The sequence below is a fragment of the Protopterus annectens genome, chromosome 13.part0, assembly GCF_019279795.1.
Source record: "Protopterus annectens isolate FY-2018-M chromosome 13.part0, PAN1.0, whole genome shotgun sequence".
Classification (NCBI taxonomy): Eukaryota; Metazoa; Chordata; order Ceratodontiformes; family Protopteridae; genus Protopterus; species Protopterus annectens.
In genome coordinates, this window is record NC_056747.1 from 567,659,701 (window position 1) to 567,673,590 (window position 13,890).

The 13,890-nt window shown below is 45.0% G+C and overlaps 1 protein-coding gene across 4 annotated transcripts in view; it reads left to right on the top strand.

The window, feature by feature from the left end:
- Positions 1–13,890, top strand: part of SUMF2 (sulfatase modifying factor 2) — a 342,981-nt gene that overhangs the window by 163,300 nt on the left and 165,791 nt on the right. For all 4 annotated transcript variants that reach the window (XM_044054215.1, XM_044054214.1, XM_044054213.1 and 1 more), the window contains one exon: positions 2,521–2,605. In XM_044054215.1, the coding sequence (XP_043910150.1) occupies positions 2,521–2,605 (85 nt within the window). The remainder of the gene's footprint in view (positions 1–2,520; positions 2,606–13,890) is intronic.

The following is a 13,890-nucleotide window of genomic DNA, read 5'->3' on the forward strand; positions in this document are numbered from 1 at the left end:
TCATTCTAATTTTGGGGTGTTAGCTTTGACTAGAACATTTTGAGAGAGTATGACCTTATTGTTGAGTAGTGTATCGTCCCTACTTCTGATCTTTGCTCTGGTCTATTAACTGTGTAAATATGATAAATTTATGTGCAAGTTGATAACCGGCTATGGTCGTTTAGCCAGGTTTCAGTAATGGTGAGTACTGAAGGGTTATGTAGGGTTAACCAAATTTCTCATTGTGCCAATTTGTTATTAATATTGGCGATATTCATATAACCAATGGTTAGTCCGTTGTGCTTACTTTAACCATGTTGATGAGATGTCATTTGAGATGTGGTAGTGGTATTAGTATCAGGAGAGGAAAGAGGGCCACAGTTTAGGGGATATCCACAGCTTTTAGTAAGAGTAGGGTGATAGAAGTAATGTTTTTATATGTCCCCATTTTTGGTTCATTGATGTGAAAGTTTGTTGAGTAGCTTTATAGAGATAAATTTTTTTATTAAAGTATAGATTGAGTAAAATAATATTACTTTCATTTGTTGATAGTTGTAATGAGTGTGTTAGATAAAAAAGCCTGCTGCTGCTGATTTTGGGAGGCAGCTGTAATTTGCAGCTGAATGGTAGACAGTAAGGTGAGAGTAGAGTACAGTGACGCCAAGCCTCTGCTGGGTTTCAGTAGAGCAGTGAGTCTTGCTGACCCCCCCCCCCCCCCCAGGATAGGTGATTCCAGCATCAGCCCCTCACTCCAACCCTTCCCAGGTAACTCCTCCAGCAGCTGTTTGCTAATCAGTCCTGGGTCTTCTGGGTCACAGCTAAGGTTTTAACCCTCTGTGCCACAGAGCTGGCCATGACAATTATTTTTTTCCTTTTCTAATTGTGTGTGTACCAGTGATGCCATGCTGTAAATTACTAACCAAATATTTGCAGAAGCAGATAGTTGTCCTGTCTGCCCTCTAAGTGCATTTAACATAGTGCCTCACCTCTGTCTCTTTCTTCACCCATCCCTTACTGTATTGAATGCCCTTATGGATTTCATTTCTGCCACACATTCCATTTCATTCCATGGGCTTGCAGGTCTCTCCATGAAGTATTTTTGCAGACCTGGGTAATGTTGATCCCTACTGTATGCTGCCCAAATTCCATCTTCCCTCTGTCCTTACTGTTCAGGGTGACCATTTCATATCCTTCCAACATGGTCAAGCGAGTCCACTTCATGTCCTCTGTCTTCTCTAGTTATTGATCATACCCCTTTCCCTCTATAGATTTCTACTAGATTCTTCCTGCGGCTTGATATACTTTTCCTTTTATGGCATGGCCTCTGCATGGCTCATTATATTGGAGAGCATTTCTTTTTGCTTTTGGAGTCTGTCTGAGGCTACTACCCAGGATTCTGTCTGACTTGCAGAAGTTCATTTAGCTAATTTGTTCATAGTTCATTTCCGATGACTGTGTTTTTTTCTTTATTTCTCTCTTTTTGTCACCTGTAGAATGCAATCCCCATGTCTGTGTTTTTTGTGTATGCATGTGCATTTGCCTTCACAAGGATATAAATTATACATAATATGTGTGCACTTAAGATTTATTGAAAATTGTGATCCATTGTTGTTTTTATCCTTTTTATGTGAGCAACTCTGTGATTCCTCCATTTTGGGAAAGTGGGTTTAGTCTCCTTTCAAAAAAGTCGACAGATCATGATTTATGATGATGATAATGCAAATGCAAACACAAAAATATATACCTGTGTACATATATGTATGCATGAGAGTTTCCTATTGTGAGTAATCCAGCCTGCATTAGCCTGTTTTCAGTCCTGTGAAAACAATACATTCACTGTTAGCTTGCTTACAGATCTGTGAGTGTAATGCAGACAGTATTAACCTGCGTACATAGTGGTGAATATAATGTATAGCCTGCTTACATAGTAGTGAATATAATACATTGTACAGAGTGGTCCATTTCCTTCAGTCTAATGCATAGAACTTATGTGCTGTAGGTATGTGAACCTAGGTTTCTACCTTTTTGGGCAGGTACAGAAGTGATCATGGTGCTTTTGTAATCAACCATGCAGATGTATTTTTGCAGATTCATGTGATGTGTCATTTGTACCTGTGGAAAATAAGCTGATTTCTAACAGTTACATAACAAAACCTTGTGAATCTGACTTCTTTGCAGAAATCAAAATTCTTAAATGACCTGCTATCAGAGCTCATTAAGAGTATTCTTCATAACTGGAGGAAGTAATGCAGTACAGTAGAAACTCTCCTGTTCAGTTATAAAAAAGATGTATGGCTTCAGCCTTCAGTAATATAAATGCATCTCTGTTTATATATAGTTAAAAGTCTCTATGAGAATAAACCACATTAAAACCTGGCTGTGGCAGTGATACGGTTTTGTTTTTCTGCTGAAGCTTATGATGTATTTTCTTTCTTGCACTTGCTGTTTTATTTTAAATAGGTTTCACTGTACTGTTGTATTTGAACTATATTTCAGTCACAGGCAGCGAGTCCCACTAAGATGCTGCATTTTTCTTTGCAGGGTAAATTCCCAGATCTGGATACTGCCGAAGATGGATACCATGGCACATCTCCTGTTACTGCCTTTCCACCTCAGAACATCTATGGTATGTTTCCAGCTGGGGTAAAGCAAAATCTTACTTTTGTTTAAAAATGTTGGAGGAAGAAGATGTATATAAATGTTTATTATGTCATGTTAATACCTCCTCCATTTTACCACTTTTTTGAGATATTGCTATAAGTCTTCATACCATTGTCTCAAAAATGGCAGGTTAACAGCACTGACGTGGTACCGTTAAACTGTAATTTTCTGCGTGTTTTAATGCTAGAGTGATTTATGGTATAGATGTGCATCAGTAGTAAAAGTGTAGTTATGCTGGCAATGTCTAGAGACAGCTAATTTTGAAAACAGAAACTGAGAGAAGCTGCCTGTCACCAGAGTCCTATTCTAGGATTGTACAGATACTCTTGTGATTGGTTTTGCATTGCTTTGAGGGACAGCTTGATTATATCATCACTACTGCATTTTTCATTTATACAGTCTGCCATGCCCACCACTGCTACCAATATGTGATGGCCACCAATATGTGACGTCCCCACGCTGGGTCAGTAGTCAAGGAGCCCGAATCCTCACCACTGACACTGGAGAGGGAGGTGCACTTGGAATAGAAATGGATACACTCAGTGTTTCCAGATGCAGAGCTCTCTGCATCAAGCACAGTTTCCCTTAAGAACAAACAGGGAACACACACACAGCCCATTGTCTGGATTTCTCTGTCTCTCCCCCTCCAGGTCTCCAATAAGACTCCCCACTGGTACAGTTGTAGGGTTAGATCCTTAGCTGAGTGGGCAAAGTCCTCCAACACCCTCTGTGTAAACTCAGTGCTTCGTGTCCCTGCCCCTAGTTGCTGACACACACACACACACACACACCACACACACAGTGAGATTTGATTTTACACATGCACACACACACACACACACACACACACACACACACACACACACACACACACGTGCGCACTCGTGCCAACACACACACAAAAGTCCACTACCAGCAATAGTATGTTTGCTGCTTTTTATTCCCTTGTGTATTATCTCCTTACTTGAACACAGTTGTGCTTTTACACTTTTAATATAGTACCTTTTATTTTTATTTTTATTTTTAAAAAAGCTTAGGAAGCTTGTTCATGATTGTATTACTGGAAGTCTACCTTTTGGCATTTAATTTATGTAGTCATGTGATTGGAGCTGTTTGTATGAATGGTTATGTTTTAGAAGAGTTTCTTGTCTGAAAAAGTTTCGCTCATTGAAACAAGATGAAAGTGCTTACTTGATTACTTTTCTTGGATTAATAAATCTTCGTTTTGTGGAACTTTATTGCTGGCAGTGGCCTTTTTCTGTTTTTTCCTTAAAGTAAGCTAGCTGGTGCATTTAATTCAATTGCAGTAATACATGTACATTTCTGTTCATTCCAGCAGGGTGCACTGTTGTACATTTAACACAGTTAACACAAGCAAAGCTCACAAATGCATTTTCAGCACAATCATCTGTACAGATCAGTTTTGTATACAAATGACATACAGTTCTAATACATTTGTAACACAAGCATCTTGTATAAATCAGTCTTCTTTCCAGCAATTAATTAGAACAGACCCCATTGTCCCCATCCAGTTTGTCAGTCTTGAAATACTGTCTCTACCCTCCACACAGAACTGAGAAGATGTATTAACCATGAAACCCTAACAGTATTACACACTTTCAGCATTTCCAAATAGATCTGTTCCACTCCTGCTGTCTTGTATTTGTAAAATCTCATCTACAGAAATGGATTCAGTACTATTAGTTGCTTTAGCATTGACTCCATTCGATATCTGTGTTTTTTGACCCTTGCTAAGAACATACTGGTAGTGTCCTGCCATAAATTCCTTGTGACAGTCTAAAGACATTTTCTGTGGCATCACTAAACCATTTTCATACATGGGCTTTCACTGTGATGACTTCCACAGCTGATTCTTTCTGGGTCTTTTGATAGTTTTTGGTCATATTTGGAGATTAGATGTGATGGCTTCATTTACCAGTATTCACCACTGGGTCCTAGAGTTACTGCCATTACAAGCAGCCGTCACATTTTAGACGCATCTGTTTGTTGCTGCCTTGACTATGGAGATCCTGAATAAGGGTCCATTTGAGCTTCACTTCCAAGATCTTTGTCTGTGTGGAGGAGAAACTCTTCTTCTAGAGATGGGAGTTGGAAGTATTTGCTAGGCATTTGCAAAGTACTCTTACTACATGGTTGGGTTTCTTGGGTCTCTCCATCCACTGCCTTAGTCATCTGACCCAACTCATCACTAGATGTTGATTAGTTGTTGGGTCAAGGCTTGTCTTCACTCAAGTGTCCAGAATGTATGGCCTTGGGTCAAATGACTTGAGTATGCCATTCATCATAGGCAAGTACTAGGCTAGGTGCCCTTGTGGGCTATTTTAAGCTTAACCAGTTTCTCTTTCAAAGGTGAAAATCAAATCCTGCACTTTGTGACTGTAAGGTAAACACCTTAACCGTCACACCAACATTTGGTCCAAGGTGCCTTCTTAGAAAGTAGACTTAGGAGCTGCTTCATATTCAAACTTGTCTGTTATAGACAAGTCATGACTATTACAGAAGTCAAGTAGCAGTTCACCACTCAGGTTCAGGTCTGCTAAGATTTGCCCCTAGAATGCACTCCTCCAGGTAAATACATCCTTCCCCATGTGAATGCTGAAGTCTCACAGTAAAACTTCAGTTATCCGGTGACATCTTATCAGTCACCATTCCTGCTGTCTCTTTCTCCAAATACATGTTAAATGCATATGCACAAATAAAATGGAAAGCTGTTTTTTTCTGCAGCTCCCAGACACATTAAGTTAACTATCTTAACTACTGGCACAAGCTCTAACTGCTGGCATCCAGCCAAGAACTTCTAAGTGCCCCAACACTCATAGAAGCAGTTTAAAAGGGGCATTTCCAGAGTATGAAAGAACACTCTTGTAATCAAGGAGTCTGTTTCCAGAACTAGTGTTGTGTGGAAAGGTAAGATGAGACGTATCTAACTAGTATGTTTCAGTCTCCTGCAGAAGCTCTTCTTTTTCCTCCAAAGTGAGATGACATTTCATGTCAAAGAGCTAGTTTCTATTGCCAACATCTCTTCTATCTTAATCTGTTTTTCCCATTTCTTCCTGCCATTTAACTGGCGTTACTTCTGACCCCAGCCTTTGCAGGTGGTGAACCCATGTGGTGGCTCCACACCATTTTTCAGGCTGACCTTATCTCATCTATATGGGTCACCTAGTCACCAAACACCCATTGCTGCTCACTACCCAGTGAGCTTGGCTCCAAGACTGCTTTCCTTTCCTCTGTATTGTTATACTTTGAAAATTGTGTAATTAGTGCATGTGACTGTTACAGTTTAAGTAGAGTTTGTGTCTTTATTTCGCACTACTACCTTGTCGGATATAAAAAGATAGAGTCTTATGGTTAATAATGTTGCTAATAAGCTGTCACTCCCAAGTGTAATCAGCTATATTTTACAGTGTAGTAACTTGCAGCTGAATAATTATTTAGTAATGATACCATCATTTCATTTTAAGAATAACATGGTCTAGTGTTAAGCCCCTTTTCAGTGGGTAATGGTGGTATTTCCTATTCTGCTGTTTTCTACCGACTTTTTTTGGCTTATCCATGCATTTTAAGGCACATATCTGCTGCTGCTACATGCCATAGCATCATGTGTGGGACTAGGAGGCCATGCACAGCACCTTCTGTACATCGCTTTTATTTTCTGCTGCTTGTATAGGCCAGCTATTGATCTTCTCACTTGTCATGGAAAAGTTCGGTGTTTAATGGCTAAAACATTTAACCCTTCCAAGTGTTTCTTCAGCCAACAGATCATGAGCTAGGATCTACTCTAGCACTGTCTTGTTGCCCAGGTGAGAAGCATGATGTTAAGCCTTACAGTGAATGGCAGTATTCCACTCTGTCCATGTAGAGACTGTGAAGAGAAGTCAGAGGCCTGTTTGACTTTGCTGAATTTGGAGGTGGGTGAGGGTTCCCAGAGCAAGGATTGGCTGGAGGATTTCTTAGAAGATCCCAGGTCAGTGGTGGAATATCAAGAGAGGGTGTTATTTGTTACAGTTTTCTCATGGTAAGTCTGGCACTTAGTTGGCTTCACAAGCTTCATGTGCCATTAACTTTCCTCAAGTGCTGAATTTGAAGATGTAGGCTGATAACGAATGCCTGCAAATACTATGGTTTAGTGAGTGCTTCCCAGGGTGCTCACACTGCTTTCTTGTTAGTCTAGAAGTCACAGTATATTTATAGCCAGTCTATCTCAAAGGAACAGTACGCTAAATCACTCAACACTGGCTTAGTGGTTGCCCTTGGGACAGAGGCTTGTTCTCCCCAAGTCTTCTACCTTAATCTAGTAAGGATGGATAGATCAGCTTGGTGAGAGTCTGCTGGGCCCTCCTGTTCTAGCAGAATCCAGAGTACAGGTCCAGGCTTTGGAATGTATATCTGCTGTTTGTCTGATGGAAACATGTCCTCTTGCTTGCGAGAATATACCATGGAAAACACGATGATAACAGTGCTGAGCTCTGCACAGGCCTACCTATTACAAAGTAGTGAGTTCTTCCATCCTGCATTCATATCACCTACTGATTTCTGCATCCCTGTTGCTAACTTGACCTATGCATTTCAGTTAAGTGTAGACCTGCTCATCCTGTGGCTAAACTTTATAGAGGTTCATCCTTTTTTTTCTTTATCTTGGGAAAGCAAATCAGAGGTCCTTATCTCAGAGATGGCTAAGGCAGCTAGATGACGTTCTCATTCCTTCATGCAATCCTTTACCGAAACCCTCAGGTTTTTGAAGTTCTCTATTGACCAGCCAGCAGCTCCCTTGTCTTATTCCCAGAAATGTATGAATGATTATTTGGAGAGAGAGCACTGGGTTATCCAGCTATGGATCCAGTCCTAAAAGATGGTATTTTTGCAGTCTGGACGCATCCAAATTTTGCTGTTGAGTAGGTTGGTGCCCCATGTGCAAGCGTCATGTAGATTAGATTGGGATCTTGACCAAAAGTCACGGGAAAGACTCTTAGAAAATGTGTTTGGTGCAGCATAGGTCCCCAACACAATAGCACCTTTCCTGCTTAACACACTGCTAAGGAGTCAAAGGCTTTGGACAGGGTAGGCAAGAGAGTGTTTTCTTCCAACATATTAAGATTTGCTCCCTCATCTGTGTCTTCTGAGTTCTTTTCCTTCCTAATGGACCAGGTACTGGAGAAGCTGAGAGCTCTTCATTTTGGGATATGGTAAGCTGTGGTTAAGACCTCTATCACCACTTCTACATTGGGCATTCATGTGACTTACTGTAATTTTAATTGTGCTAGTCCTGTATTTAAGACCGCATACTCAGCCTTGTGCCCAAATAAGCTGGTGTAGTCGAACCTTTTCTGCTCTATAGATGAGTTTAAGCAGGCCATGCTTTGTGCCTGTGTAGAACTTTAATTTTGTTATAACTTAAATAAATAAAACAGTATACTAGGACTGTTCATTTGTTTTGCTGTTCTTGTTTTCTGTTGGGAGTTGTTTTGTTATTACACTTCTTTGTTTCCTTCCAGGGAAAAGTCCTGATCTGAAGTAATTAACTTCATTTGATCAGCAACCTGTGGGTATCGGATCTGACCTGGATCCGAGCCAGCAGCTTTCCAAGCTAAAGATCTGAGCTCTAAGCTCCTCCCCCTTACCCATAATACCCTGCTACCTCCTTCCAGTCCTCAGATCTCGTTTGCCGCGGCTTTAACAAGCACGAGTTAAGAACTCCTGGCGGTTAGGTAGTGAGTATTGGGTAAATTCTTGACTTTTTGCAAAAGTTTGAGAGGTCTGTGATTGTTTAAACCCATTAGCTTAGCTTAGTTTTAGTATATTCCCCCTTCCCCTTATTCTTGTGTGCAAGTGTGTGTATGGTTGTGTTTGGTATGGCCAAAGGCCCTAAGGCCATTTTCTCCAAGTGCTCTGAGTGTGGCCATAAGCTCCCCCCAGCCGATAGCCACACTCAGTGCGTTCTTTGCCTGGGGGTAGCGCATTTATCATCAGGCTACCATATTTGTGCAGCCTTTAACCCCCGGGCTCTGAGGGATAGGAGGAACAAGCTGATCCTGGCAGGTCTTATACCCGCGGATTCCGCTTCTTCTTCCTCTCCCTCAGTGGCGCCAGCCGCGGCTGTGGCTGTTCAGCCAGCTGTGCTATCTCCCCTGGCTGGGACTCAACCTCCCACCTTTTCCCAGGGAGAGAAGGACTCCAAGAGAAGAGAGGGGAGAGAGAGCGAGAGAGAGAGAGGGATGGAGAGAAACATGGGAGCCATAAGCGGCGGGCCAACTCAGCCCCTTCGGCCCCGCCAGCTAAACAGCTCTCTTCTCCGCTGAAGATTCCTGGGTCTTCCTCCTCTCGGCTCCATTCTCCATGTTTCTCGCTGGAGCCAGAGGAGGAGCCCCAGCCATCTTCGAGGTCATTGCGGCTGCCTTCCCGGCCAGTTTTGGCAGCCTCTTCTAGGTCGACACGAAGCCTGTCAGATGCTGACATGGACCGGATGATGCTTTGCTTTCTCCAAGGCCAGATGCAGATGGGAGTGCACCTGCCCCCCCCCCCCATTTTTTGCCCCCATAGCTCCTTCTCCAGTCCATTATCAGGGTTTCGGAGCTGTCGGATCCGAGTAGTCTCGGAGTCAGGGAGTCGGCGCCGATAGTAGTTGCTACTTCGACGCTGGCCATGCCCTCGAGTTTGTCGGATCCCTTTTCGGATACGAGCTGTCGGGGCCGAGAGGCGTGCGTCGGATCCAAGGGGTTAAGTGTGTCTTCAGCTCCGTTGCGTTTGGAGCACACTTCCCTTTCGGGTTCAATTGCTTCGGCTCCGACGCTGATCCCCGCGTCAGATCCGAGGGTGTTGCTCATGGAACCCGGAGAGAGCGGTTCACCTTCTGCGTTCGACATGGTGGAGAGGGTTCTCTCGAGAGGTTTGAGACCCCCTGCTTGTGCTACGGATCCAGACAACATTCCCTTGCAGATGGGCTTGTCTTCCATCATCCGGCCCCAGGGACAGCCTGTGTCGACGCCCCAGCCAGTTCCACTGGAGGAACATGACCCTGTTGGTGAGCCCTCCTCGGACAGTCCCGCCGAGGAGGTCCCTCACAAACACACGTGTAAGAGGAGGCACTTGAACTCCCCCGAGTCCCTCACGGAAGACACCGATTTAGAGGAAGGGGAAGGTTCCCCCAGGTCACCCCCCCGAGGAAGTCTCCTTTGGAGACATTATGGAAATGCTTCGCCTAAAAGGGGGGGTGGTCAGCTCAAAAGCCTTCCTCGGATGAGTCGATGTTTCTGGAGGCGTTTGACGCAGGCCCGTCTACCTCTTGGGTGTCCCCTCCGTCCAACCCCCTGGTAAACCTCATTACTACCAGTGCGTGGAAGGAGCCGGACACTGTAGAGCCAATCCCCAGGAGACCAGATAAGATCCTTAGTCCCCCTGTGGATAGGACAGTGTGGAGTAAAGGTTCCCCGGTAGTTGCCATGGTGGTGGCGGCTGCCATCAAGAAGGAACTGGCACAGGATAGTTCCTTGGTCCATCCTCCTGATAATGAGTCTCGGATGATGGATTGTATCGGAAAGTGGATGTTTGCTTCGGCTACCTTTTCCATAAGGGTGCTGAATTACTTAGTCCATGTAATTAGACTTCAGCGGGATCTGGTGACGGAATACGCTGAGTCTCCCCCTGAGTCCATGTCGGCCGAGGACAAATGGACCTTGTCGACTCGCATGGCCACTCTGAAATCTGTATCGAACATGTCTATGCAGCTTCTCTCCCATGCCACGGAGGGGGCCGCTAGAGCCAGCGGATCAGGCATCGCCTTATGGCATCACGCCTGGCTCGGACTTTGCAGAACCCTTCAGGGCGTCCTTCGCGAATGCTCCCTTCGCTTCTATCCTGTTTGGCAAGACCGTCCACGATACATTGGTCCAGAGCGAGAAAGATGGGAAGACGCTGTCTGCCAGAGGAATCCGCTTCTCGGCTCCTCAAAGGTTCTTTTCCAGGAACCAGAGAGGACAAAAGAAGATGTGGTTCCGGAAGTCTCAGCAGTCCCGTTACGCTCCGGACCCTTCGTCCTTCAGAGGCAGAGGGGGACAAGGTGGACGCCGGCCCAGAGGCAGGGGGGGGGCCAAAGAATTTTGGGTCACTGGAACCCTTTTCCGATCGACCCACACAGCAGCCCTGAGGGGTTGCCCGACTGCTCCTCTCTGGAGGCAGTCGGGAGCGTTTTTCGAAGCACCTGGCACAATGGGAGTCCATCACGACAGATCGCTGGGTGCTTCGAATAATATCCAGAGGCTACTCTATTCACTTCATAAATCTTCCTCCTCAGTCGAGGCACCTCCCTGATGTTCCACCCAGTCAGAGGGAGGCTGCAGCTTTAGAAATAAAAGAAATAAAGAAGCTGCTAGAAAAAAGAGCCATCCAGCACGTCCCCCCAGACCAGTCCGGGTTAGGCAATTACTCCAGATTCTTTTTGGTGGCAAAAAAGACTGGGGACTTAAGACCAATTCTTGACCTTTCTACAATGAACCTCTTCATTGCCAAGGAGAAATTCAGGATGGTCAATCTTCAGTCCATTCTCCCCCTGCTGCAGGAGAACGACTAGATGTGCTCCATAGACCTCAAGGATGCGTACTACCACATTCTCATGGACAGGCGATCCAGGAGGTTTCTCTGCTTTCAGTTAGGGGCCAGTCATTACCAGTTCAGGGTCCTACCATTCGGCCTCACCACAGCCCCCAGGGTGTTCACCAAGGTCATGGCAGTTGTAGCGGCCCACCTAAGGCTTCAGGGAATGCAGGTTTTTCCTTACCTGGATGACTGGCTCCTTGCCGTCTCCACCAGGCATCTACTCTGCTCAGCCAGGGATTGCTTCCTGCTCTTAGCCTCCCAGTTGGGGATCACTATAAATTACAAGAAATTATCCCTTCAACCAGTTCAAGTCCTGGACTTCATAGGGGCCAGAATAGATACGCTTCAGACCAAGGCCTTCTTGACGTCGGACAGACTTCGCAGCTTAACCCTTCACGTTCTAGCACTCCTTCAATCTCCAGCCCCATCACCGGAGTTAGTCCTGAGAGCCTTAGGGTCCATGGCAGCAGCAATCAACCTTTCGCCCTTAGCTCGCTTGCACATGAGGGTCCTCCAGTGGACCTTGCAGGTCCACTGGTCCATCCTTCAACATCCATTGGACTCCCCAATCCCCCTCAGTAGAGTTTGCAGAAATTCCCTCGTGGTGGCTCCAATCTCAAGAGCTTCGGGAAGGACGACCATTCATAATGCCACAACCCCAAACCATGGTAACCACGGACGCTTCTCGCCTTGGGTGGGGGGGGCATTGCATGGGCAGAACTGTCCAAGGTACGTGAACTCAGACAGAGACCATTCTGCATATCAGTGTTCTGGAGATGAGAGCGGTGCTTCTAGCGTTGCAAGCTCTTCATACCTTTCTCCCTCCAGGGACTATTGCAATTCAGACAGACAACATGTCAGTGGTCTGGTACATCAATAAACAGGGGGTGGACCAGGTCTTACCCTCTTTGCCGAGAGGCCATGAGAGTTTGGGATTGTGGCGATATCCACCAACCATTTTCTGATAGCAACGCACATTCCGGGTCGGTCCAACATCCTAGCGGACAAGCTGAGTCAAACTGTCCTCTCGCCTTACGAGTGGTCTCTGAACCCTTTAGTAGCGAAACAGATCTTCCGCAAGTGGGGTCAGCCTTGCTGCGATCTCTTCACATCACCTTCAAACGCGAAGTGCAGCGAGTTTTTCGCTCTAATCCCCCCTCCCCCCGGGGGAAAGCCCCAGAGACGCTCTAGTCCATGCTTGGCCATCTGGTCTTCTTTATGCTTATCCTCCTCTTCCGTTAATGACAAAATTTTTACAGAAAGCTCGTCGGTTGGGGAACAAGATTATCCTCATAGTCCCATTTCTGGCCTCGTCAAACCTGGTTCCCGTACCTACGGTCTCATCTTATAGCTCCTCTTTGGATCTTAGATCCCATCCCGGATTTGATTTCTCATCCTTCAGGATTAGAAACTCCGAATCTGGACGACCTCAAGCTCTCAGCTTGGTTTATCCAGTTCCATTAGTTGCTAGGATTCCCGGTATCTCGTCTGCAGTTAGATCCATCCTGGTAGCGGCGCATAAGCCGTCTACCAGGAAGGTTTACAACAGCAAATGGAAATGGTTTTCCATTTGGGCCTCGCATAGGAATTTGGATCCTTTCACTGCTCCCATTCCAGCAGTGTTTGATTTCCTATCTCATATTTTTCAGCAAGGGGCCAGTTCTTCTACTGTAAAGGTTCAAATGGCTGCCATTTCCCATTTTCACATTGGAGACAATCTAAGTTCTTTAGCTTCCACTAAGATTTGTAAGACCTTCTTGAAAGGCACCTTTCTTTTGAGACCTCTTATTAGGAACGCTGTTCCCCCATGGGACCTAACTTTGGTCCTTCAGGCTCTAACTGGACCACCCTCTGAACCTGCAGCTTCTGTTGATTTAAAATTTTTATGTTGGAAAACTGCTTTCTTAATAGCTATTACCTCAGCTAGAAGGGTGTCAGCTCCAGGCCCTTTGTACTAAACCCCCATATCTTGTTTTCCATAAGGACAGAGTCTCTCTCAGGACTAACCCTTCCTTCTTACCTAAAGTGGCTTCTGAGGCGAACATCAATCAGTCCATTAATCTACCAGTTTTCTTCCCTAACTATCAGAATAAAGGGGAATACAAACTTCATTTGTTAGATGTTCGTAGACAATTGTGCTTTTACCTGCACAGAACAGCTGCCTTTTGCAAGTCAGAACAGCTCTTTGTTTCCTTTGCGAAGCCCTTCTTGGGAAAGCCAGTGTCGAAGGTGACTCTAGCTAGATGGATTTCTCACTGCATTTTGCTCGCATACAAAATATCTGGTCTGCCAGAGCTCTTATGGGTTCATGCTCATTCTACCCGTTCTATGGCTACTTCTGCTGTGTTCTGGTCGAGTGCCCTTGGATGACATTTGTTCTGCGGCTACTTGGGCTTCCTCTTATACCTTTATCTCTCATTATAAATTGGATTTAGTATCCAGAGAAAGGGCAGCTTTTGGCTCTGCAGTGCTCCGGAATATCCTTCCTTGAGGACCTCCCAAGTTTTTGGTAGCTGGGGACTCTGTCCCACAGGTTGCTGATCAAATGAAGTTTACTTCAGATAAAGAAGTTCTGTACTCACCATAACGTTCAATCTGAGTAGGTAACTTTAATTTGTCAGCAACCGACCCCTCCCC